The sequence below is a fragment of the Pristiophorus japonicus genome, chromosome 5, assembly GCF_044704955.1.
Source record: "Pristiophorus japonicus isolate sPriJap1 chromosome 5, sPriJap1.hap1, whole genome shotgun sequence".
NCBI lineage: Eukaryota > Metazoa > Chordata > Chondrichthyes > Pristiophoridae > Pristiophorus > Pristiophorus japonicus.
Window position 1 is genome coordinate 48,908,611 of NC_091981.1, and position 24,619 is coordinate 48,933,229.

At 41.9% G+C, this 24,619-nt stretch overlaps 1 protein-coding gene across 1 annotated transcript in view; it reads left to right on the forward strand.

The window, feature by feature from the left end:
* Positions 1-24,619, forward strand: part of LOC139264338 (doublecortin domain-containing protein 2-like) — a 331,073-nt gene that overhangs the window by 150,481 nt on the left and 155,973 nt on the right. The window contains exon 7 of the mRNA XM_070880624.1: positions 6,848-7,024. Coding sequence (XP_070736725.1) covers positions 6,848-7,024 — 177 coding nt within the window. The remainder of the gene's footprint in view (positions 1-6,847; positions 7,025-24,619) is intronic.

Here is a 24,619-nt window from a genome sequence, read left to right on the forward strand (position 1 = left end):
TGAGAGAAGAAATTACTCCTCATCTCAGTTTTAAATGGGTGGCCCCTTATTCTAAGATTATGCTCCCTAGTTCTAGACTCCCCTATCAGTGGAAACATCTTCTCTGCATCCACTTTGTCAAGCCCCTTCATAATCTTATACATTTCGTTAAGATCACTTCTCATTCCTCTGAATTCCAATGAGTAGAGGCCCAACCTACTCAACCTTTCCTCATAATCAACCCCCTCATCTCTGGAATCAACTTAGTAAATCTTCTCTGAACTGCCTCCAAAGCAAGTATATCCTTTCTTAAATATGGAAACCAAAACTGTACACCGTATTCTAGGAACCTTGGCCTTTATTGCAAAGGGGCTGGAGTATAAAAGCAGGGAAGTCTTGCTACAGTTATACAGGGTATTGGTGAGTCCCTGGCCAAAGACCGCCCTAAGTGGGGGAAGAGCATCCAGGAGGGCACTGAGCACCTCGAGTCTCACCAATACCCTGTATAACTGTAGCAAGACTTCCCTGCTTTTATACTCCATCCCCTTTGCAATAAAGGCCAAGATTCTATTGGCCTTCATAATCACTTGCTGTACCTTTTGTGTTTCATGCACCAGGACCCCCAGGTCCTGCTATACTGTAGCACTTTGCAATTTTTCTCCATTTAAATAATAACTTGCACCTCGATTTTTTTTTTTCTGCCAAAGTGCATAACCTCACACTTTCTAACATTATTCCCATCTCCCAAATTTATGCCCATTCACCTAGTCTGCCTATGTCCTTTTACAGGTTTTTTGTGTCCTCCTCACATTGCTTTTCCTCCCAAGTTTGTATCGTTGGCAAACTTGGCTATGTTACATTCGGTCCCTTCATGCAAGTCGTTAATATAGATTGTAAATAGTTGGGGTCCAGCACTGATCCCTGCGGCACCCCACTAGTTACTGATTGCCAACCCGAGAAAGAACCATTTATCCCGACTCTTTTCTGTTAGTTAGCCAATCCTCTATCCATGCTAATATATTACCCCCAATCCCGTGAACTTTTATCTTGTGCAGAAACCTTTTATGTGGCACCTTGCAAATGCCTTCTGGTAGTCCAAATGCATCACATCCACTGGTTCTTCACCCATGCCTGAAGCAGGTGTTGGGCCATTTGCATAAGCAAATAAGGGATCAAACGCCTACTTCAGATCCTTTCTCCAACTTTAGTTTCCCAGTGCTGGCTGCCTCAGGGAGCACCAACACTAAGCATCACATAAATAAGAAATACGTAAGTACTCAGCACAATCGCTGACGCTCCCAGTCCCGAGATTCCTGACCTCTGACCTCCCCGATCACCCGCCCTCTTCCCTCGTCTCCGACAACCAGGCATCACAAGGCTCCTGATCCACTTACTGAGAGCAGCGCCCAAACTTGGATCATCTACTGGATGCTGCCTCATCTCTCAGCGGTATCTTCGTTATAATGGGGTCCCAGGCCAAGTATCCGGGGCTCCTCAGACCTCACCATTTGTGCACAGGGGTATAACACTATGCCAGGCCAATGTGGCGGGGGGGAGGGAGGGTCGCACTCCTGAATTTAACCCCACTAATTCTTGGTTCTTTTCCATTTTCTAACAGTTTAGTTTAGTAGAAATACCATTCCAGTAATTTATAAGGGTCGAGTGCCTCATTATCATATTGCAAAGCTATTAAGTACAGTGATTTTAATATAAAACATTTTCAATTAGTGATATACATTCACTCACAAAAACTGAGAAAACATGTTATCGCATTGGACAGTAGGTACTTGATTTATCATTTAGAACATAAGAGCATAAGAATTAGGAGCAGGAGTAGACCATTCGGCCCCTCGAACCTGCTCCGCCATTCATTTAAGATTATGGCTGATCTAACTCAAGTCCACTTTCCTGCTCTATCCACATATCCCTTGATTTCCTTAATATCCAAAAATCTGTCCATCTGTCTTGAATATACTCAACAACCGAGCCTCCACAACCCTCTGGGGTAGAGAATTCGAGATTCACCACCCTCTGAGTGAAGAAGTTTCTCCTCATCTTAGTGCTAAATGGCCGACCCCTTATTCTGAGACTGTGACGCCTGGTTCTAGACTCCTCAGCCAGAGGAAACATCCTCCCTGCATCTACCCTGTCAAGCCCTGAAAGAATTGTGTATGTTTCAACAAGATCAGCTCTCATTCTTCTAAACTCTAGAGAATATAGGCCTCGTCTATTCAATCTCTTTTCATAGGACAATCCCCCCATTCCAGAAATCAGTCTGGTGAACCTTCAATGGCAAGTATATCCTTCCTTGGGTGAGGAGACTAAACCTGTACACAATATTCCAGGTGCGTCTCACCAGGGCCCTATTTAATTGCAGTAAGACATCTTTACTCTTGTGCTCAAATCCGCTTGTAATAAAGGTCAACATACCATTTGTTTTCCTAATTGCTTGCTGCACCTGCATGTTAACTTGTTAGATGAAGTCCTTACTACTAGGGGGATCAAGGGATATGGCGAGAAAGCAGGAATGGGGTACTGAAGTTGCATGTTCAGCCATGAACTCATTGAATGGAGGTGCAGGCTAGAAGGGCTGAATGGCCTACTCCTGCACCTATTTTCTATGTTTCTATGTTTCAGTGATTCGTGTACAAGGACACCCAGGTCCCTCTGAACACCAACACTTCCCAATCTCTCACCATTTAAAAAATACTCTGCTTTTCTGTTTTTCCTACCAAAGTGGATGACTTCTCCACATTATATTCCATTTGCCATGTTCTTGTCCACTCTCTTAGCCTGTCTATTTCCCATTGAAGTCTCTTTGCATCCCCCTCACAACTTACATTCCCACCTAGCTTTGTATCATCAGCAAACTTGGATATATTACATTTGGTCTCCTCATCTGAATCATTGATCTAGATTGTGAATAGCAGAGGCCCAAGCACTGATCCTTGCGGTATCCCACTAGTTGCAGTCTGCCAACCCGAAAATGATCCATTTATTCCTACTCTCTGTTTTCTGTCCATTAACCAATCCTCAATCTATGTTAATATATTACTCCCAATCCCAAGAGCCCTAATTTTGTTCAATAACCTCTTATCAAATGCCTTCTGAAAATCCAAATACATCACATCTACTGGTTCCCCCATATCTATTCTGCTAGTTACAAACCTCAAAAAGCTCTAACAAATTTTTCAAACATGATTTCCCTTTCAAAATCCATGTTGACTGCCTAATCCTATTATTCTTTTCTAAGTGCCCTGTTACCACATCCTTAATAATAGATTCTAGCATTTTCCCTATTACTGATGTTAGGCTAACTGGTCTGTAGTTCCCTGTTTTCTCTCTCTCTCCTTTCTTAAATATTGGGGGTCACATTAGCTGCCTTCCATTCTTTAGGAACCGTTCTAGAATCTATGCAATTTTGGAAGATCACAACCAATGCATCCACTCTCTCTGTAGCCAAATCTTTCAAAAGCCTAGGATGTAGGCCATCAGGTCCAGGAGATTTATCAGCTTTCAGTCCCATTAATTTCTCCAATACTATTGTTTTTACTATTACGAATTTCTTTCAGTTCCTCATTCTCACTCGACCACTGATACTCCACTATTTGCAGGAGGTTTTTTGTGTCTTCTTCTGTGTTTAATTTCTTTGTCATTTCCTTATTCCCCATTCTAATTTCTCCTGTCTCAGCCTGTAGGGGGACCCACATTTACTTTCATCAATCTTTTCCTTTTTACATACCTATAGAAGCTTTTACAGTCTGTTTTTATGTCTCTCGCTAATTTACTCTCATAATCTATTTTCCCTTTTATGAATTTCTTGGTCCTGTTTTGCTGAATTCTAAAATTCTCCCAAACCTCAGGCTTACTGCTCTTTTTGGCAACATTATAGGCCTCTTCCTTTAAGAACATAAGAAATAGGAGTAGGCTATACAGCCCCTCGAGCCTGCTCTCCATTTAATACGATCATGGCTGATCCGATCATGGACTCGGGTCCACTTCCCTGCCTGCTCCCCATAACCCCTTTGATCTAATACTATCTAACTTCTCTTGTTAGCCACCGTTGGATCGCATTTCTTGGGGGTTTTTGTGCCTTAAAGGAATGTATGTTTGTTGTAAATTATGTATTAATTCTTTAAACACTAGCCATTGCTTGCCTACCATCATATCTTTTAATGTAGTTTCCCAATCTACCTTAGCCAACTCTCACTTCATACCTACGTAGTTTCCTTGAGTTTAGATGTAAGATCCTAGTTTCGGAGTTGATTACTCCTGCAATTCAAAAATCCAATCCTAATGTTTTGTGAGCTGACATGCATAAAATTGAACTGGATTTCAGTAATATAATTGTGATGAATTCCTCCAAGATTGTGGCTTTATCTTCCACCAATTATTCAAATTCATTAGATAAGGTAATGTTTCATCTGTCATTTCAGATTTTAGGATTCATCAGTAGGAACTAGCAGGGGGGGAAGTATTTATTTCGAAAATGTGATTTTCAGTGTAGCAGTTCAGTGCTTGGAGAGTTAAATCAGAACTTTCTGGGTCTCGTGGTATCCTTTTATTTTAAAATCTCTGTTTAATTCATTTCTGCTGTTGATGGGTCAGTGAATGTTCTAACTGGGGAATTATTCTAAACCTGTTTAATTATTCATAAATTAAAGCTGCTGGCTTCATAAACCATTCTGCATATCCATGTCATTAAATTTGTGGGAGTTCAAATTGGTTTACGATGATCTAAAATAAGCCTGACCAGCGCTGGTCTGTAAGGAGTTCTATTTCAGCAAAGAACCTCCTTGTTGCCTCTCCATCGCTATTCTTTTTTTTATATTGTAATGGGAAATGTGACAAAAAGGAATTTCTTTCTTTATATATAAAATAGCTGGAGTGAAAATGAAGGCTGCTTTCTTTTTGCCAGGTTTAAAGCGGAATTGCATAGCGCCCCGTTTGGGGGTGGTAACAGCCATGAGGTGGGAGTTCCTGCGTCAGGCGTGGAAGTCTCACCCCACCCACGATGTTGGGGATACCAACCTCGAGAGCAAGTGGAGCGCAAAATAACGCTCTCCACTTGCAATTTGGGGCGGGGGTGGGGTGGAAGCAAACTGAAAGGGCGTAGCGCTATGTGCTGGGACGTGTAGCGATGCTGTGTAGAAAGGGCCCTCCTCTTGATTAAAGGGGAGGGCCAAGCTGCCGACTCTGCGGGTCCCTACCTGGACCACTGGGGAGTGGGATGCCGTGGCATCAGCCTGGCACTCCAGCGGAGTGCTGGGCTGCCAGATCGCGGCACCGATCCCGCGTTCCATGATGCAATGGGCCGCGACCGGTAAGTTGGCCGATTTTTTTTTTTCTCCCACGCCACCTCCCCTTCCTTTAACTAGAAGCTTACAGCCCGGTACACACCCCCTGAAGCTGTCGCTGCCATCACCCACCACAGCTTCAGGGGGCGCTCCCGAATTTTTGCTCCGGGGCGAAAACGGGTCGCTGTGCACGGTGATGACTTAGTCATTGGTGGCACAGCAGGGCGCTACCAGTTACTGCCACCGCTAAAGTGTGGCACCGCCATCTCGAGGGTGCAAACGACTCCAATTTCTCCCCCACAGTCTGTATGAATTGGCCCAAGTTGTTGTTTAACAAATCAGTTAAGATAATTTTGATTTTCTCTGTGAATTGTATTGTAAAGCTTTTGGAATTGTAGGCTGGATACACATGTCGCCCCTTGTGAGTGGGCTTCATATAATTGTACAGAAATGTGAGCCCCCCACATACAAAAAAAATCAGAGCCCTCATAAATACGATGCATGAACCAGTCATACCCAGAAATGTGAGCATGCCATAATGCCGTATGCAAACCGAGACCTCTGTACACAAAAACAGTAGTTGGCTGGACTAGTAATCCAGAGGCCACCAAAGAACTCACTTCAGGAGTGGAAGCAAGTCTTCCTCGATTCCGAGGTACTGCTTATGATGATGATGAATCCAGAGAGAGCGAGTTCAAATCCCACCATGGCAGTTTGAGAATTTGAATTCTGTTTATAAAAAGAAATAATCTGGAAAATAAAAAGCTGGCATCAGTAAAAGTGATCATGAAGCTGTCATTTTGTCACAAAAACCCAACTGGTTCACTAATGCCCTTTAGGGAATGAAACACACTGTGCTTGCTTGGTCTGGTCTATATGTGATTCCAGTCCCAGATCAATGTAGTTGACTCTTAATTACCCTCTGAAATGGCCTAGCAAGCCACTCCATTGTATTAAACCGATTTTTGCCAACTAAGGACAGGAATAGATCTTGTCCTTGCCAAGACGCCCAAATCTAATGGTTATTGAGAGCTGTAGTTTGCCATAGGTGTTCTGTAGAATCGATGTTATTACAATTTAAGACATGAGCCATTTCTGGACCTCAGTTGGATAGTGGATTTTATGCTATTTAAAGTGCGTGGCAGGTATATTTCCAAACAAAATGTATTTAATAGCTAAGTTTTTCAAAACTACAAAACAGAGTGATATGCCAAACTAATGGACAGCTGAGTAAGTCCAATTGATCCTCATTTTAAAATGTTAGCCTGTAGCATTTTGCAATAAAAGTGCATGAAATGAAAAGGGCTTTTCGGGCCTAGCGGGCTGTTCCCTCTTCCAAAAAGTTCTTATATTCCTGAGTTTAATAATTGGACTAAAAGGAAACTCTCAATCCTTTAGCATTTTCTCTGGAGGAAAATAACACTTTATACAATCATTCTAACTAGGTGTAAAAAGTATTTAATAATTTGCATCCTTATAGATAGAAATTCTTATTTAAAAATTAGTACAGAGCCAGAGGTGAAATGACTACTCAATTGTATAGATCTCACCGGGATTTACTGAATTAACAGGGAGATCGGCAAGTCCGTTCAACAGGGACCACAAGTGAAGTGTACCCGCTGACCTCGCCACAGCCTCCAAAGAGGAAAGGAAAGAAGAAACCAGTTCCAGCTGGCGAAGAATTCGCGTTCTCTGCAAAACCCATCAAAGTAAATCACATCAAGAATGGTACTGGCAGCCCAAAGATTGTTCCTGAAAATGGTGAGTTATCTCTTTTATGTTCTCCGTTAAATCGCGTGCGTTTGAAGGGGGGTGCTCTCTGAGGCTGCTCAAAAACGTAAATGCACTGCTGCCAATAAAATATTAATTTCTCGCCATAGCTGGTTCCACTAAACAATTGGCTAAATTAGAAATTACGACAAGCCAATGCAGTCACACTTATTGAAGCAATAACGTGTGTGTTTGGGGGAAATTGAAGATGGGACAGATAATGGGTCTCATCCTTCAATCAAAATTAACTATCCCCAATTAATGTATATCCCAGGAGGTTTTATTTATTTGATCATACAATCTAATTTTTTGAGGATTCTTTGCCTTTTCTTTCCGAGTGGTTTCTTCTTTCCTTTGTTGGCGCCATTCATTCCATCTGTCTTTTGTGTATGAAAATATAGAATCAATACAAGGGTTAAAGATATTACACAAGCTCCAGAGGTTTAGGGGTGGTGGTGGGGGGGGCGGGGTTGGCGGCAGCATGTGTTTGTTTTTCTTCCCGTCTCGCTTTATCTGTCCTTCCTTTGCTCCATTATTGGTAAAAGGGCCTCGCCCCATTCTCTGGAATTCTTGTGTCATTGTATAGTGAACAACTTTCTATCAAATAAAGTACTTCTTCACACTCAACGTTGCACATTCATGAAAGAACTTGCATTTTTATAGTGCCTTTCACGACCTCAGAACATCCCAAAGTGTTTTATAGCCAATTTTTGAAGTGTAGAGTCTCTGTTGTAATGTAGGGAAACGTGGCAACTAATTTGCACACAGCAAGATCCCACAAACGCTGATCTTCTGTTTGTGATCTTGGCTGAGGAATAAATGTTCGTGCAGCAGTACTCCCCTGCACTTTAAAATAGTGCCATGGGATCTTTTATGTCCACTTAAGGTCAGATGAGGTCTTGGTTTAACGTCTTATCTGAAAACTGAGGTCTTCGAAATAATGTGTACAGGCTTTTGTTAACTTATTCCAAAGGTTTACAACTCTCTGTGAAAAGTAGTACATCTTAGCATCTAATCTAACTCTCTGCTTTTGTAACTGGAACCGATGCCCCCTAATCCTCATTTGCCGTTATAGCTCAAGTAACCTTTAGAGATTCATGCATAGAGATTTAGTGGTCTCTTTCCTACTCAACAGACTTCAGTTCAGAACCCTGCATGGTATACACCTGCTTGCCATTAACTCTACCCACGTGCATAACAGTACATTTTATCTATAGCAAAGTACATCTGCCATATGCAGGCCCATGTCCTCAATGCATCTCGACCTGATTGTAGTCATCTTTTCTCATCCAAGGTTATAGCACTTGCCTCCATTGCCTTCAAACTGGTAATTAGTAAAGATTATGAACAGCAACAGTCCTAACACTGATCCGTGCGGGACTCCATTCGTAACCAGTCTCCATGCAGAACCACAACCATTAATAGCCATCTTCTGCCAATGAGAATGCAACCAATTGCTTATCCGATCCAAGGCTCTATTAATTAAGTATATCTTGTGAAGGGAGAGGTTAGGAGAATTTTTTTTTTAAAACATCGAATATCCTACCTGAAACAGCAGTGCAAGCAGAATCAATAAAAAGAAGGGTAAATATTTGAAAAAAATGTAAAAGAATATGGGGAATGGGCACGGGAATGAGACTAAGTGGATAGCTCTTTCAGAGTGCTGGCATAGATGTGATGGACTCAATGGCCATCTTCTGTTAATATTCTCATTCTAGTTCCTTTTTAAAAAAAAATGTAGTGTTCGGACTTTGACTGCAGATGGCAGTGAAGAACTGTTGTATGTGTTGTAGACGATAGGGACTGTACATCTGCATGCGACAGAGTGTTACTCTCACGATGAATGACCAAGAGCTAAAATTTGTAGATTGACTTGAACATTCACCTTTCATTCCTTAACTGAATATTTATCGCTTATTTTTTCTTTTAAAATCTGCTTCCAACACCATTTGTTACATGGGCACACTGCATCGCTGTTGCCTGAACCTGTGCTTTCAATCAAAGGCCAAGGCTGCATATGGTGTGATACTTAAATGAAAACAACTGGGGAGGTGAGTTCGGGTATCAGTGGGAGACCATTGTGACACTGCAAAACTGACTCTGAAGTTGCTTTCATATTCGACTCTCTCCTTTGTGTGAATAAACCATAATAATTTTGCACTCTTCTCTCCAGCTGCTGAATTATGTGGGATTGGGGATTGTGGGGGGGGAGAAAGACCTCTGATGGAATGCCAGTAAGGTAGGGGGTAGGTTAGGGTGACGGAGAGAGCAGTTTAAAAAGTTAGGTTATAAAAATTGTGGTGGTGGTGTTGGTGGTGGTGGGGAGGCGGTGGATGGGTGGGTAAAGGGAGTTGGAAAGAAAACATTTGAAGCGGGACACATGAAAGAGCTCCGTTCATAAATGGACAAGGGAGCCTGCTAACTCGAGCAGTGAGGGCCTGATTGCCAACTGCTATGATCTGGATTTGTGCCTCAGGGTTGTCTGCGCGTTTAGATGGATGCCGTGTGAAAGCATCTGCGGGGTGGGAAAGGGAGGGTTGTGTGTTGTGGGACTGCTCAGATAATGACTACCACTGGTTATAGTTGTGGGAGCTTCTGTGACATCTATTTGTATTGACTATTCTAATTTGTTGAGATATTGCCGTGGGAAACCTATTGTCTGCCAAAAGGATTTGCATTTTCTTCATGGAAGGCATTAGTAGATAGACGTTTTACTGCATTCAATGTTGAAAATGCTACATACACATAATTAATACATTTAAAAACACATTTTACTATAATATAAACATTTTAAAGATGAATTCTACCTTGAGTTTTTTTAGAAATTTGATTAAAAGTTTGATCACAAACCGAATCCTCAGCTAAGGGTTTTGAACCATGAACTTCTGTGTTGAGGAGAAATCAGGGCTTGTGTTTTCATAGAATTGTACAGCACAGAAGGAGTCCATTTGTCCTATCGTGCCTGTGCCGGATCTCTGAAAGAGTTATCAATTAGTTCCACTTTCCTGCTCCTTCCCCATAGCCCTGCACCGTTTTCCTTTTGAAGGAAGTATTGAATTCCTTCCACTTAAAAAAAAAAAATAAATAAGAAAATGAAAATGAATGTAAAGGGGAGCTCCCTGCTTTATACTCTCAGCTACTTTTGCTAAAAATAGTGAACAAAGGAAACTATATCCCCAGTTTGCAATATTGCTTTCTCACCTCTAGGTTACAGCTACATCTCCTTTCAGAGTGAGGGAAGATTCCTTCTGTGTGCTATTTGTAGCAAAATTGTAAACTGGTTGATAAAGAATGTCCTCAATTAATTTGATATTACCAGATGTATCCTCTTCCAAGCCATTAATAAACAGCCTTGGATCAAAATAAAACCATTGTAGAACTGCAATTGCCTCCATAATGAGATATGGCATTAGCCCTACCCACATGCATAACACTCCATTTTATCTACATTAAATGGCCTCTGCCATATGCAGGCCCATTCCTAATTGTTTCTAGATCTGATTATAGTTCATCATCGCCTCGCATTTCTAGTGCCATGTCCATTTTGAATCCAGCTGGCTTAATTTCCTGTTAATTCCACCAAATTTTCTTTTCTTTAAAAGCCTCAGATGTGGAATCCTTTATTAAGTTCGCCTTATAAAATGTCTTGGGAAAATCTGATTACATTGTGTCAGTTGGTTGCCTTAGAATCGGTACAGCACAATAGGAGGCCATTCGACCTGTTGAGCCTGTGCCGGCACTCTGCAAGAGCACTTTAGCAAGTCCCACTCCCCCGCCCTTTCCCCGTAGCCCTTCAGGTCTGAAAGAATTCCTGTAGATTTTGAGAGGTGGGATCTATTGTTGTTATAATGTACTGACTATCATTTATGGCTTTAATATTCTTCAAATGAACATTGATAGTGTCCTACAAAATGCTTTTAAGCATTTTTCGCCCAACTGACAATTGCTAGCTGGCCTGTAATTCTTTGATTCATGCCTCATTACATTAAGTATCCTGCAGCCATATATTTATAGATTCTTGGGGAGCCATTCCATCACAACTGTAGCATTTATCTGAAGTGGTTGAAGTCGGCGTCCAAACTGACACTGGAACCAGACTCCTCCACTTGGCTTCAGAATCCATTCGCCCGATTTCCACTACCCATATTTAGCATTGGTCCAAACCATTTTACATCGATGGAACATTTGTAGCATAAAACACACCTTTAAAGTTAATAAGCAAAGCAACTTAAATATCCTCACCCAATTACTTGAGATTCTAGGATGCATCAATTTGGTTCAGGTACCTTGTCAACACTTGAAGGCAGATTTCATAAACTTGCGCATTGACCACGGAGCTTCGTGCTCTGCAACCACAAACCTGAGTTCTGATCGTAGAGATCAGTGGGCCGTGCAGGATTTTCCATTCAGGAATTTTCATGGAGAGGGTATCCTGCAAAGCCCTGAGGACCTTATGGACCACTGTGCCTGAATTCTTTATATACACTCCTAACGTTTTTGCTCTGCTTTTCAATACCTTGAATCTTTTCAAAATGCATGGTTTACTGATTTCTTCCTTGTGCTAGAGATTCTGAAGCCAGTTTTGACTTGGTCTGGAATTTTGCCACAGTATTCATTTGTGAAGAATTTGACACATTCGACATTTCCTGATCATTCATAGTATTTTCACAAAAGCGTTTTTCAAGGTATAAATTAACATACTGGCTACTTCATAGAATCGCAGTATCATACAGCACAGAAGGAGGCCATTGGCCCATTGTGCCTGTGCCAGCTCTTTGAAAGAGCTATCCAATTAATCCCATGCTCCTGCTCTTTCCCCATAGCCCTACAAATTTTTCCTTTTCAAGTATATATCCAATTCCCTTTTGAAAGTTATTATAAAATCTGCTTCCACGACCCTTTCAGGCAGTGCATTCTAGATTACAACATGCTGTTCTAAAACAAATCTCCTCATCTCCCCTCTGCTTGTTTCCCCAATTATCTTAAATCTGTGTTCTCTGGTTACCAACCCTCCTGCTAGCGAGAACAGTTTCTCCTTATTTACTCTATCAAAACCTTTCATAATTTCGAACATCTCTAAATCTAAATCTAAATTTCTAAGAATGCGGTTTTGTTAGCCAGTCATCACATCTGTAATAATAATCACTCAACACTCCCCAAACAGCTAAGGAACCAATTAGTTGGTATAACTATCAAAGTATTATTTGTCCAGCCATGGGGCATGGAATTTTCTGAAAGAATATCTGAATGAGAAGTTGTAACATCTTATTTCAGTAGTCAGGCACTGCCAGTGGACTGTGTAATAGAAAACTTTTTGTTGTGTTCTCCTCTTCCCCAATCTTACAGCCAACAGAGTAGATTTATGAACTGCCCTGAGGCTTGTGGAGATATTTTTGAATCTTCCTGTTTGTTAAAGCTGGCCAGCACCAGATTTGAAAAGGAGCAAAGCACTTGCTCGCTAAGCTGGTCATGCTGCTATGGAATGGTGCGCGACTTTGTTAGTGTCCTTAATGTGTAAGATAATGGCTCTTTTACTAATTTGTGGTATGGAAGGTCATCATGGACAATTAGTCATTTCAATCCCTGTTGGATCATGTTTACTTATGCTTACTTTTCTGCTAAAATTAGTAAAGCCAAAAATTTTGGCACCAAGATGATTATTAATATCTTTGTCCAGCCGCTGTGGTTTTGGTCTTGTTCTTTTTCTCATGGGGATATCCTAACTTTTCATATGCCTCAAAATCTACTTTTTAAATATTCTTTATTGATTAAAAACATTGAATGTTATGAGTGAGCTGATTGGGTCATGGGAACTATTTGACTGAGAAATCCCTTGCCATTGGCCTATGCTAACTTGCTCATTGGTCCCCAGCAAGCATGTGATAATATCCATGGTAACCGCCGCTCACTGGTTTGTGAGCATAGTGAATGGCCTAGGGCAACAATGTGATTGAAAGATTTCATCTGTCGTTGGTTTGTATATTTCCAGTCACTACATATATATCTCCAATTCCTAATGCTACTTACATTGGTATGAAAGCTCTTGATTTTTTTTTCTCAACATTTCTGCTCCTAATTTGGCATTTTTGCTGTACTTGCATTCCTCTCTACATTGAATAACAATATTTCCATAGTGCTTTACTACACAACAATAACCAGCAAGTGCTGAACTTTTAATTATTGCTGGCCTTCGAATTCATATCCAGGATGAGAAGGATGATGATATACACGAGTGCAGTGAGGGTCTCTTCCTGTCTAAGCCCTGTGTCCCTTGCATCCGCTAAGTGCCTCTCCCCTGGATTTGCAACCCACCATGCTACTGATGAAGGCACATATTTTTAAGAATGGCAATAAAACAAATATGGGTAACCACAGACCCATTAGGGTGGATTCACTCTGGAGCATCCACGATGCTGAGAATGACGTGAATAGCCTGTTTAGTGAGTTGGTCTTACCGCAGGAAAAGGGTACACAGCCACATAGGGAATGGAAGACCAACAGGAAGAGCAGTGCAAGGAAGGTAGTGCAGGGGTCCCCTGCGGTCATCCCCCTGCAAAACAGATACACCTCTTTGGGTACTGTTGAGGGGGTGACTCATCAGGGGAGAGCAGCAGCAGCCAAGTCCATAGCACCGTGGGTGGCTCTGCTGCACAGGAGGGCAGGAAAATTAGTGGGAGAGCGATAGTGATAGGGGATTCAATTGTAAGGGGAATAGATAGACGTTTCCGTGGCCGCAACCGAGACTCCAGGATGGTATGTTGCCTTCCTGGTGCAAGGGTCAAGGATGTCTCAGAGCGGGTGTAGGACATTCTAAAAAGGGAGGATGAACAGCCAGTTGTCGTGGTACATATAGGTACCAACGATATAGGTAAAAAACGGGATGAGGTCCTACGAGATGAATTTAGGAAGCTAGGAGTTAAATTAAAAAGTAGGACCACAAAAGTAGTAATCTCAGGATTGCTACCAGTGCCACATGCTAGTCAGAGTAGGAATCGTAGGATAGCTCAGATGAATACGTGGCTTGAGCAGCGGTGCAGCAAGGAGGGATTTAAATTCCTGGGACATTGGAACTGGTTCTGGGGGAGATGGGACCAGTACAAACCGGACGGTCTGCACCTGGGCAGGACCGGAACCAATGTCCTAGGGGGAGTGTTTGCTAGTGTTGTTTGGGAGGAGTTAAACTAATATGGCAGGGGGATGGGAACCTATGCAGGGAGACAGAGGGAAATAAAATGGACACAGAAGTAAAAGATAGAAAGCAGAATAGTAAAAGTGGAGGGCAGAGAAACCGAAGGCAAAAAACAAAAAGGGCCACTTTACAGCAAAATTCTAAAGGGTCAAAGTGTGTTAAAAAGACAAGCCTGGAGGCTCTGTGCCTCAATGCGAGGAGTATTCGGAATAAGGTGGATGAATTAACTGCGCAGATAGCAGTTAACAGAAATGATGTGATTGGCATCACGGAAACATGGCTCCAGGATGACCAAGGCTGGGAACTCAACATCCAATGGTATTCAGCATTTAGGAAGGATAGACAGAAAGGAAAAGGAGGCGGGGTGGCATTGCTGGTTAAAGAGGAACTTAATGCAATTGTAAGGAAGGACATTAGCTTGAATGATGTGGAATCGGTATGGGTGGAGCTACGGAATACCAAAGGGAAGAAAACGCTCGTGGGAGTTGTGTACAGGCCACTGAATAGTAGTAGTGAGGTTGGGGACAGCATCAAACAAGAAATAAGGGATGTGTGCAATAACGGTACAGCAGTTATCATGGGCGACTTTAATCTACATATTGATTGGGCTAACCTAACTGGTAGCAATGCGGTGGAGGTGGATTTCCTGGAGTGTATTAGGGATGGTTTTCGAGACCAATATGTCGAGGAACCAACTAGAGAGCTGGCCGTCCTCGACTGGGTGATGTATAATGAGAAGGACTAATTAGCAATCTTGTTGTGCGAGGCCCCTTGGGGAAGAGTGACCATAATATGGTAGAATTCTTTATTCAGGTGGAGAGTGACAAAGTTAATTCAGAAACTAGGGTCCTGAACTTAAGGAAAGGTAACTTTGACGGTATGAGGCGCAAACTGGCTAGATTAGACTGGCAAATGATACTTAAAGGGTTGACGGTGGATAGGCAATGGCAAACTTTTGAAGATCATATGGATGTACTTCAGCAATTGTATATCCCTGTCTGGAGTAAAAATAAAACGGGGAAGGTGGCTCAACTGTGGCTAACAAGGGAAATTAAGGATAGTGTTAAATCCAAGGAAGAGGCATACAAATTAGCCAGAAAAAGCAGCAAACCGGAGGACTGGGAGAAATTTAGAATTCAGCAGAGCAGGACAAAGGATTTAATTTAGAGCGGGAAAATAGAGTACGAGAGGAAGCTTACCAGAAACGTAAAAACTGACTGCAAAAACTTTTATAGATATGTGAAGAGAAAAAGATTAGTGAAGACAAACGTAGATCCCTTGCAGTCGGATTCGGGTGAATTTATAATGGGGAACAAAGAAATGGCAGACCAATTGAACAAATACTTTGATTCTGTCTTCACGAAGGAAGACATAAATAATCTTCCGGAAGTACTAGGGGACCAAGGGTCCGGTGAGAAGGAGGAACTGAAGGATATCCTTATTAAGCGGGAAATTGTGTTAGGGAAATTGACGGGATTGAAGGCCGATAAATCCCCAGGGCCTGATGGTCTACATCCCAGAGTACTTAAGGAAGTGGCCCTAGAAATAGTGGATGCATTGGTGATAATTTTCCAGCAGTCTATCGACTCAGGATCAGTTCCTATGGATTGGAGGGTTGCTAATGTAACACCACTTTTTAAAAAAGGAGGGAGAGAGAAAACGGGTAATTATAGACCGGTTAGCCTGACATCAGTAGTGGGGAAAATGTTGGAATCAATCATTAGAGATGAAATAGCAGCGCATTTGGAAAGCAGTGATAGGATTGGTCCAAGTCAGCATGGATTTATGAAAGGGAAATCCTGCTTGACAAATCTTCTGGAATTTTTTGAGGATGTAACTAGTAGAGTAGACAAGGGAGAACCAGTGGATGTGGTGTATTTGGACTTTCAAAAGTCATTTGACAAGGTCTCACACAAGAGATTGGTGTGCAAAATAAAATCACATGGTATTGGGGGTAATGTACTGATGTGGATAGAGAACTGGTTGGCAGATAGGAAGCAGAGAGTTGGGATAAGCGGGTCCTTTTCAGAATGGCAGGCAGTGACTAGTGGTGTGCCGCAGGGCCCAGTGCTGGGACCCCAGCTCTTTACAATATATATTAATGATTTGCATGAAGGAATTGAGTGTAATATCTCCAAGTTTGCTGATGACACTAAACTGGGTGGCGATGTGAGCTGTGAGGAGGACGCTAAGAGGCTGCAGGGTGACATGGACAGGTTAGGCGAGTGGGCAAATGCATGGCAGATGCAGTATAATGTGGATAAATGTGAGGTTATCCACTTTGGGGGCAAAAACCCGAAGGCAGAATATTATCTGAATGGCGGCAGATTAGCAAAAGGGGAGGTGCAACGAGACCTGGGGGGTCATGATTCATCAGTCACTGAAAGTTGGCATGCAGGTACAGCAGGCGGTGAAGAAGGCAAATGTTATGTTGGCCTTCATAGCTAGGGGATTTGAATACAGAAGCAGGGAGGTCTTACTGCAGTTGTACAGGGCCTTAGTGAGGCCTCACCTGGAATATTGTGTTCAGGTTTGGTTTCCAAATCTGAGGAAGGACGTTCTTGCTATTGAGGGAGTGCACGAAGGTTCACCAGACTGATTCCAGGGATGGCTGTACTGTCATATGAGGAGAGACTGGATCAACTGGGCCTTTATTCACTGGAGTTTAGAAGAATGAGAGGGGATCTCATAGAAACGTATAAGATTCTGACAGGACTGGACAGGTTAGATGCGGGAAGAATGTTCCCGATGTTGGGGAAGTCCAGAACCAGGGGACATAGTCTTAGGATAAGAGGTAGGCCATTTAGGACTGAGATGAGGAGAAACTTCTTCACTCAGAGAGTTGTTAACCTGTGGAATTCCCTGCCACAGAGAGTTGTTGATGCCAGTTCATTGGATATATTCAAGAGGGAGTTAGATATGGCCCTTGCTGCTAAGGGGATCAAGGGGTATGGAGAGAAAGTAGAAAAGGGGTACTGAGGGAATGATCAGCCATGATCTTATTGAATGGTGGTGCAGGCTCGAAGGTCAGAATGGCCTACTCCTACACCTATTTTCTATGTTGCTATGTTTCATCAGTAACTGGGCAAATAATGTAATTGGTCAGCTGGAGCGAATTGATGAATACTGAGTAGAGGTCTCTGCGATTAGTACTGTTTATCTTTGTGATCTATATAAATAAACTCAATTCTGAAACGTAAAATCATTTGTTCAAATTTACAAATGATACCAAACTAGGAAGGACAGTGGAGTGAGGAAATGCAGAAGGACCGAGCGACCACATTTGCAAGTGGGTAGAACTATGACAGATGAAATTTAATGTAGTTGTAAGTGGAAAGTTTTTTTTCACAAAATGATGTGGAATGCATTTATGTAATGAATGGTGTTGATCTAGCCAGGGAAGAGACTTTCTGAGTCTGGTGGTGTTGCACCTTGAATATTGGAATTCAGTTCTGGTCACCGAATCACAAGGGCAACATTCAGGCCCTGGAATCAATGCAGTAAAGGGTCTTGAGGCTGATCCCTTACACCAGAGAACTGAGTGATGATGAAAGAATGGAAAAACTAATGGTCGTCAGCCTTGCAAGGAGGTGATGAGAGGGAATTTTGTGGTATATAACATGCTAAGTGGATCAGAAAAGGTTAATCCTGAGCATTGTTAAAAATTGGCCAATGACTGCAGAACAAGCTGACATAATAAAAGGTCAGGTTCAGATCGAAATCAGCCTGGATAAATTATGGTGCCATTATGATTATTTAACTTACTTTAAATAATGTTAGGTTTGGAGGCCCCGAGCCTTCTCAATACATTTTTTTAATGTAATTATTTTTTTAAAGTGTGGCTTATGTGGTTGTGTAGTTGCTTTTAATTTATTCTAATTAAGTCATTCAGAAAAATAAACTTGTTTGCAGCAGCGTTACAGTCCAGTGTATAAAACAGCAATGCTTCCTCTCCCTACCAGTGCCCCCCATATAACTGCTGCACCAAAGGCTGGCAAGGCCAGTGGGAAAGAATTTAAATGTATTCTATAAAATTTGGCACAAAATAGAGGTCTCGCTGGTGCAAATAATTATGGAATTGGGAACATAACTCCTGTAGGTGGCTGGGGATTTGTAATGCTTAGATTTGCATGATTCTGTTATAAATTTACATGAAGTAAATGATGCACTATAGGAATGCTGAACTTCCAAGGTAAGTGTAAATAAGCTTAAAACTCAAAAGTGACTTATCTTAATGATTAATGGGGTGCAGGGGTTTCAGTTGCCGACATGTGTAAGCATTTCTTTTGGATTTTTCAGGAATGCTTAATGTGACATTTTTTTTATTCCCCCCCCCACCCCGCCCTATAAGTATTCATTCTTTGAGAGCCATGAATGCAAAAGAACGGCCAGATCCGGAGATATGTGGAGGGGGTAGGGGGAAGTCTGGAGGTATGTGGTTGTAACAGAGATCAGTATTCAGCACAGGCATAGCTGCAAGGATAACATTCCGTGAACTGCTCCTCAATTATAAAGCTTAAGTAGCCAATCTAATCTATATACCAATCTATAGGTGGCACTATGCAGCTGTACAAGGTGCTATAATAAAAGCTTGTTCTCTGTTCCTAAGTTGTGGAAATAACACTTTGATTTTGTATTGACTGTTGTATCCAACGTGTCACGATGAACCAGGAATGCTCCCGATACCAAATACAATGACCCAAGTGAATGACTCAATGGTGATTAATGTAGAACAGAAGCCTTTCTGATCCTACATGCTGATCAGAAGATGTAAGAGCCAATAAATTATTACGGCTGCTTCGTGCTGTGTGTCTTGTTGCTGTACTTCTCTATCCTGGATGCCACTTGATCAGCATCCAAGACCAGAAAGTATGCTGATATACATTGCTTCCTCTGGAGCTAATGACAGCTGAGCAGTTCCTCGTCTATGTGGAAAAATGGCACAACGGGGAGGGAAAAAGATGTAAAACTTTAAAATATCTTCTGAGGTTGGGTGTGTACAAGTTCTTTTTTACAAGGCTTAGATGATACTTCATGACATTTTTTTAGCATAATCAAAAAAAGATTTAAATCTAGTGTGCATGTACTAATCTTTGAAGATTAATGCTTGCATCAGAATTGCTAAACTTTGCCTCTATATTGACAAATTTGTAGTACTCATAGCTCAATTTATTTAAGTATTAATTCTACAACTCAATTGATGTCTGCATGTACTGTACTGGGGAATTGAAGATGAACTGATTGATCTGAATGATGATCTCCCATGAGGCCTAATGTACATTGCTTCAATCACCCTGCTATCCTCGGTTCCCAAATATCTCTCAGATGGAGTCCATTATCACATTTCAATCTGACCCCTCTAGTTTAAGAAGATGCTGACAGAAATGGTTACTTGTTCTGATGTGAACTTTGGTGGTATATTGAATGGCCAATGCTAAACGTAAGGCATTATTCATGGTGAGTGGGGGCACCCATCCTTTCTTGACCATTAGTGTGCAACTGTTGGGAGATGTTATTTGTGTAGCTATGGGATTTTGGTGCGTTTCTTTGGAAATTTCCACATTATGGGAAGCAAAGCGACAAGAGCATGACATTGCACTCTGAAAATGCCATTTCCTATGGTGTTATGACCTATTCTTTCACTACTTGGCTCTCGAAATCTGCCTCGAAGATTTCCAACCCTTCGCCACTCTCCAAGGAGGAGTTAGCTGATTAATGCTGGAAGTGGAGCGCTGTTGCCGTGCATAGTGTTTGCAATCTATGTATAACAGTTTCACTTGTGTAGTATAGGACGGAAGTATTATGTGAGGTAGCAGGCCTTGGGAGGTGGGAAGAATGTGGAAATTGAGGGGGCGTGTGGAAGGGAACTTAAGCAGCTGGAGAAGAGTCCACTGAAAGTTGATCCAGGAATTGCTGGAAAAAGCAGGAGCAATCGGAAATCTGTCTTTCTGTGGACATGTTGGCACAAGCTACATCGCATGTGTATCCGCAGGCTACCTAGCTTTGTAGCAATTAGTGTACTGTGTCCCTAAAGTAGAGTGGAATTTAAAGGATTTATGTTTTTACTCTGTTTATTGAGCCCCTTTGTATTGTCAGGAGCTCAGCTGTAGCAGCACTGATTGTGGTTCCACTTGCGTCTGAATTGCCCAGTACCAGCCACAAGCGGAGTGAAGCTACATCTGCTGAGCAAGGCAGGAGATAATGACTTCAGTCCTTGTAAAGAAACCCAGACAAATGTATTTAAATCAGACTTGAGCTGATAGCAGCGAGGATTATTAACTACAGAAGTAGGCTACAGTCATGTCTGTTTATCGGACCACTATATGGGGGTGGGGGAGGTTGGGGAAGAAAGGGCAAACGGCAGGAAGACCAAGAAAAAAGGTCTGCCTGTCATATTTGAGCAGAGGAGGCATCCCATTGGCCCTCATGAGAAATAAAGCAGGAAGGTTTTATCTCGGGTTGGGGTTGAACATCTGCGATCTTGATCAGCATTTGTTATTATTCACGTGGGGATTTCAGTTGTATATTCTGAGTAAAATTTTAACCAAGTGTGTCAAATCTTTCACAAAAAAAGGAATTAGGGCATCGCACATGGTCCGTACGGTTAGATCGGGAACCTAATCTTGTGTGTGCTTTAAAAGACAACGCAATAAAATCACCGCAGAGTTGCTACTCTGTGTTATTGAGATAATGGCCTCAAGAGATTTCAACTGTGTTGCAGATGCACGCCGTAGAAATTGGCGTTGATGGATTTTTCACACTGCTTTATGTGTAATTATTCCTACCGGCTATGTTTATGTAATGCTATAATAATATTGAAATAGCTCTTTTTGAAAAGGCACACCGCTATTAATAGGGTTTTCAGTTGTATTTTATCTGATGTATTTAAACTTGGAAAATTCACTTTGTTAAATTCACTTTCTTGGGTTGTAAGCATAGAAAAATATAAATAAAACGACAGCAGTTAGCTCGCAGTTTTGGTAACTCATTAAAAGAAGGCAGGAAGGGGTCAGGAAGCTTCATCTATCAGCAAAATAACCTGGTGGCTGTCCTTTTCTTGAAGCTGTCGGTGAATGCACGACCTGTGCAAGAGCAGTGACAGACCCCATTTGTCACAGCTCGGCGTTGGCTAGAGAAAGACTGCCCCATTCAGTATATAACCCAAATCCCAGAGGATCCACAGTAGCAGCCCAGTGCTGCTTTAACCCAGAGTTGGCCCCCCAGGAATAGGAGAAGTATAGCGCTCCTAATTAGCCAATGGCTGCAGAGACCAGTGGCACGTTAGATCTGGGGGAGGCAAGTTCTGATTTGCTCCCCTGCTGTGTCATGGTAGCAATTTAGGAATTTAATAATGAATGCTTGCCTTGAGAAATTGCTTTCTGCTGGATGGTCTTATTGTCAGAAGCATATCCTCCATGTGAAAGTGTTAAAGGTGCCGCCATTCTGTTTTCTTATCAGTAACACTTCCCCCCACCACCCCCCAAAAAAAAATTTTCAATGCAGTGCAATTAATATCTGTCAGGGGTAATAAATTACACTTTTCACACTGTCTGATGCTTCCACAACTGCTGCCTGAATGTGTCATAATTATGCACCATGCTATATAATTTGACCTTATGCCACAATGATAGTTTGTGTGCACAGCTGTACTTATTTGTCACAGCTCCACAAATGGAGCACTTCTTTTGTGTCCACACCAATTAACATAAACCTGGAGCGCAACGATACTGACGAAGCCCTGGATTAAGAGCTTGTCGCCATGATGCCAGTCAGCTTTGGTGGAAGTTAGGAAACAAAAGGTTGTGTTTTTCATAATTGAAGGAACAGTAACTGCTTCATGCAGAGGGAAAAAACTAAAGGTAGTGATTATAAAATAATCCTTCTACTGGTTTATCTTAAATTGTTAGGATTTACTTTTTAATTCCCACTGTATCCCGTAGTACATATCATGGAAATCAAAAGTATTAAGGACTTTCACTCTTAACTAAAGAAAAGTGCAGGAAGAAATCAGTTGCAACCTGCTTTTCAGTGATGAATGCTCACACCCCAAGGACATGCAATTGGTCCTGAATCACTCTGCAGGAGCATTATGACTCAACAACAATAACTTGCATTTATATAGCGCCTTTAACTTAGTAAAATATCCCAAGGCACTTCACAGGAGCATTATCAAACAAAATTTGAGACTGAGCCAAATAGAGATATTAGGACAGGAAGGGAGCATTTTAAAGCAGGAGAGAGTGGTAGAGAGGTATAGTGAGGGAATTCCAGAGCTTGGGGCCTGGGCAGCTGATGGCATGGCCGCCAATGATGGAGCGATGAAAACTGGGATGCGCAAGAGGCCAGACTTGGTCTAAAGAGATAGAAGTGCTGCAACAGCCTGCACTACATAAACTGCTCTCCACCAGTTATCGATATTGACAGCAGCCAACTAAACATGGTTAGATATTTCACCTACCAAGGTAGCATGCTGCCCCATGCAATATCACCACGTCATGGTTGTCTCAAAGATCAGCTTTCAAATGTACCAAGGAAGTGGAACCTGAGGGGAGAAATGGTGGAGGACCACAGAGTAATTAACTGTGCCAGAATTGATGGGGGAACATGAGGAGGTAAAGTGAAATGTGCTTACAGTCGCACAGGATCTTACTGGTATACAGCAGAGTCAAGAAGCTCAGGAACAATGAAAGCAGGTGGCCTGGCTGACGAACAACTATCAGATATGTTGGCCTGGAAATCCCAGCCTCCCCGGGTCCATACGGAGTGTGTACGGACCAGAGAAGGCAATGCAAAAGCCGGTTTTCAGCACACAATGTGCATGCGCTGAAAAATGGGTTTTCCAATCTGTCAAGCTGGAGCTTGACATATCCTCCGTATCTCGGCAGTCAGGACATTTGCATGGGCAAAATTGCGGTACTTACTCATATCTTACCCAGCAAATGTCCTGAAAACTCTTGCGCCTGATAAGAGTTTTAAAACATACAAAAACATAATAAAATAAAATTTAAAAAACATATTATTGTTTAAAAACCCTTCCCACTATCGTAAGCTTATTTTAAACCATAATTATAAAACTTCTTTAAAAATCTGAATTTTTTTTCCTAAGACATTTATTAACTTTAATTTCAATTAATTTTAATGATGTGAGGTGTTTTTTATTTTTTATTATGGTATTTAGTGTGTTTGTTTTTTCTCATTAACAGCAATGAAAACTCATAGACACGGAGTTCTCATTGCTATCAATGAGAAAGCTGTGGAATACTGTACCTGATTGGTTGTGCAGTCACACGTGACTGCACTTTCTGCGTTGGAACCTGGAGGATGGGAGTGCGCTCCGCAACGCGGGAAGAGAAGGCCACCCCACCGGAATCCCACATGCCTCCGAGACCACCAAGTAAATTCGGAAAAATTTTCGGGTCGGAGGCGTTCGTTCGATTCCCATTGGAATTTCAGGGCCTTTATATTACTAGCTAAAAGATGGAAAACCCAAAAACTTGATTTTATCTAGAAAAAAAGAACTTGCATTTATATATTGTTTATATAGTGCCTTTGACGTAAATAATATCCCAAATCACTTCACTGAAATGTGGGAAAAAATGGATGCTGAGCCAAAGAGGTAGGGGCTGACCAAAAGCTTCGTCAAAGAAGTAGATTTTACAGAGAGTCTTGAAGGAGGAGAGAGTGGGGGGATTTACGGAGGGAACTCCAGAGAGAGGCTGAAGGTAAGACTGCCAATGCTGGTGTAAAAGGGGGGAGGGATACACAAAAATAAATAAAGACTTGGATTTATATAGCGCCCTTCACGACCACCGGACGTCTCAAAGCACTTTACAGCCAATGAAGTACTTTTGAAGTATGTCACTGTTGTAATATAGGAAACGTGGCAGCCAATTTGCACACAAGCAAGCTCCGACAAACAGCAATGTGATAATGACCAGATAATCTGTTTTTTCGTTGTGTGATTGAGGGATAAATATTGGCCAGGACACCGGGCAAACTCCTCGGTACTTATTCAAAATAGTGCCATGGGATCTTTTACGTCCACTTGAGAGAGCAAATTGGGCCTTGGTTTAACGCCTCATCGGAAAGACGGCACCTACGACAATGCCGCACTCTATCAGCACTGCATTGGAATGTCAGCCTAGATTTTTGTGCTCGTCCTTGGAATGGGACTTGAACTCTCAACCATCTGACTCAACAACAACAACAAAAACGTGTATGTATATAGCGCCTTTAATGTATTGAAATGTCCCAAGGCGCTTCACAGGAGTATTATGAGATAAAGAATTTGACACCGAAATTAAGGCAGGTGTCCAAAAGCTTGGTCAAAGAGGTAGGTTTTAAGGAGCGTCTTGAAGAGAGGTAAAGAGATGGAGAGGTTTAG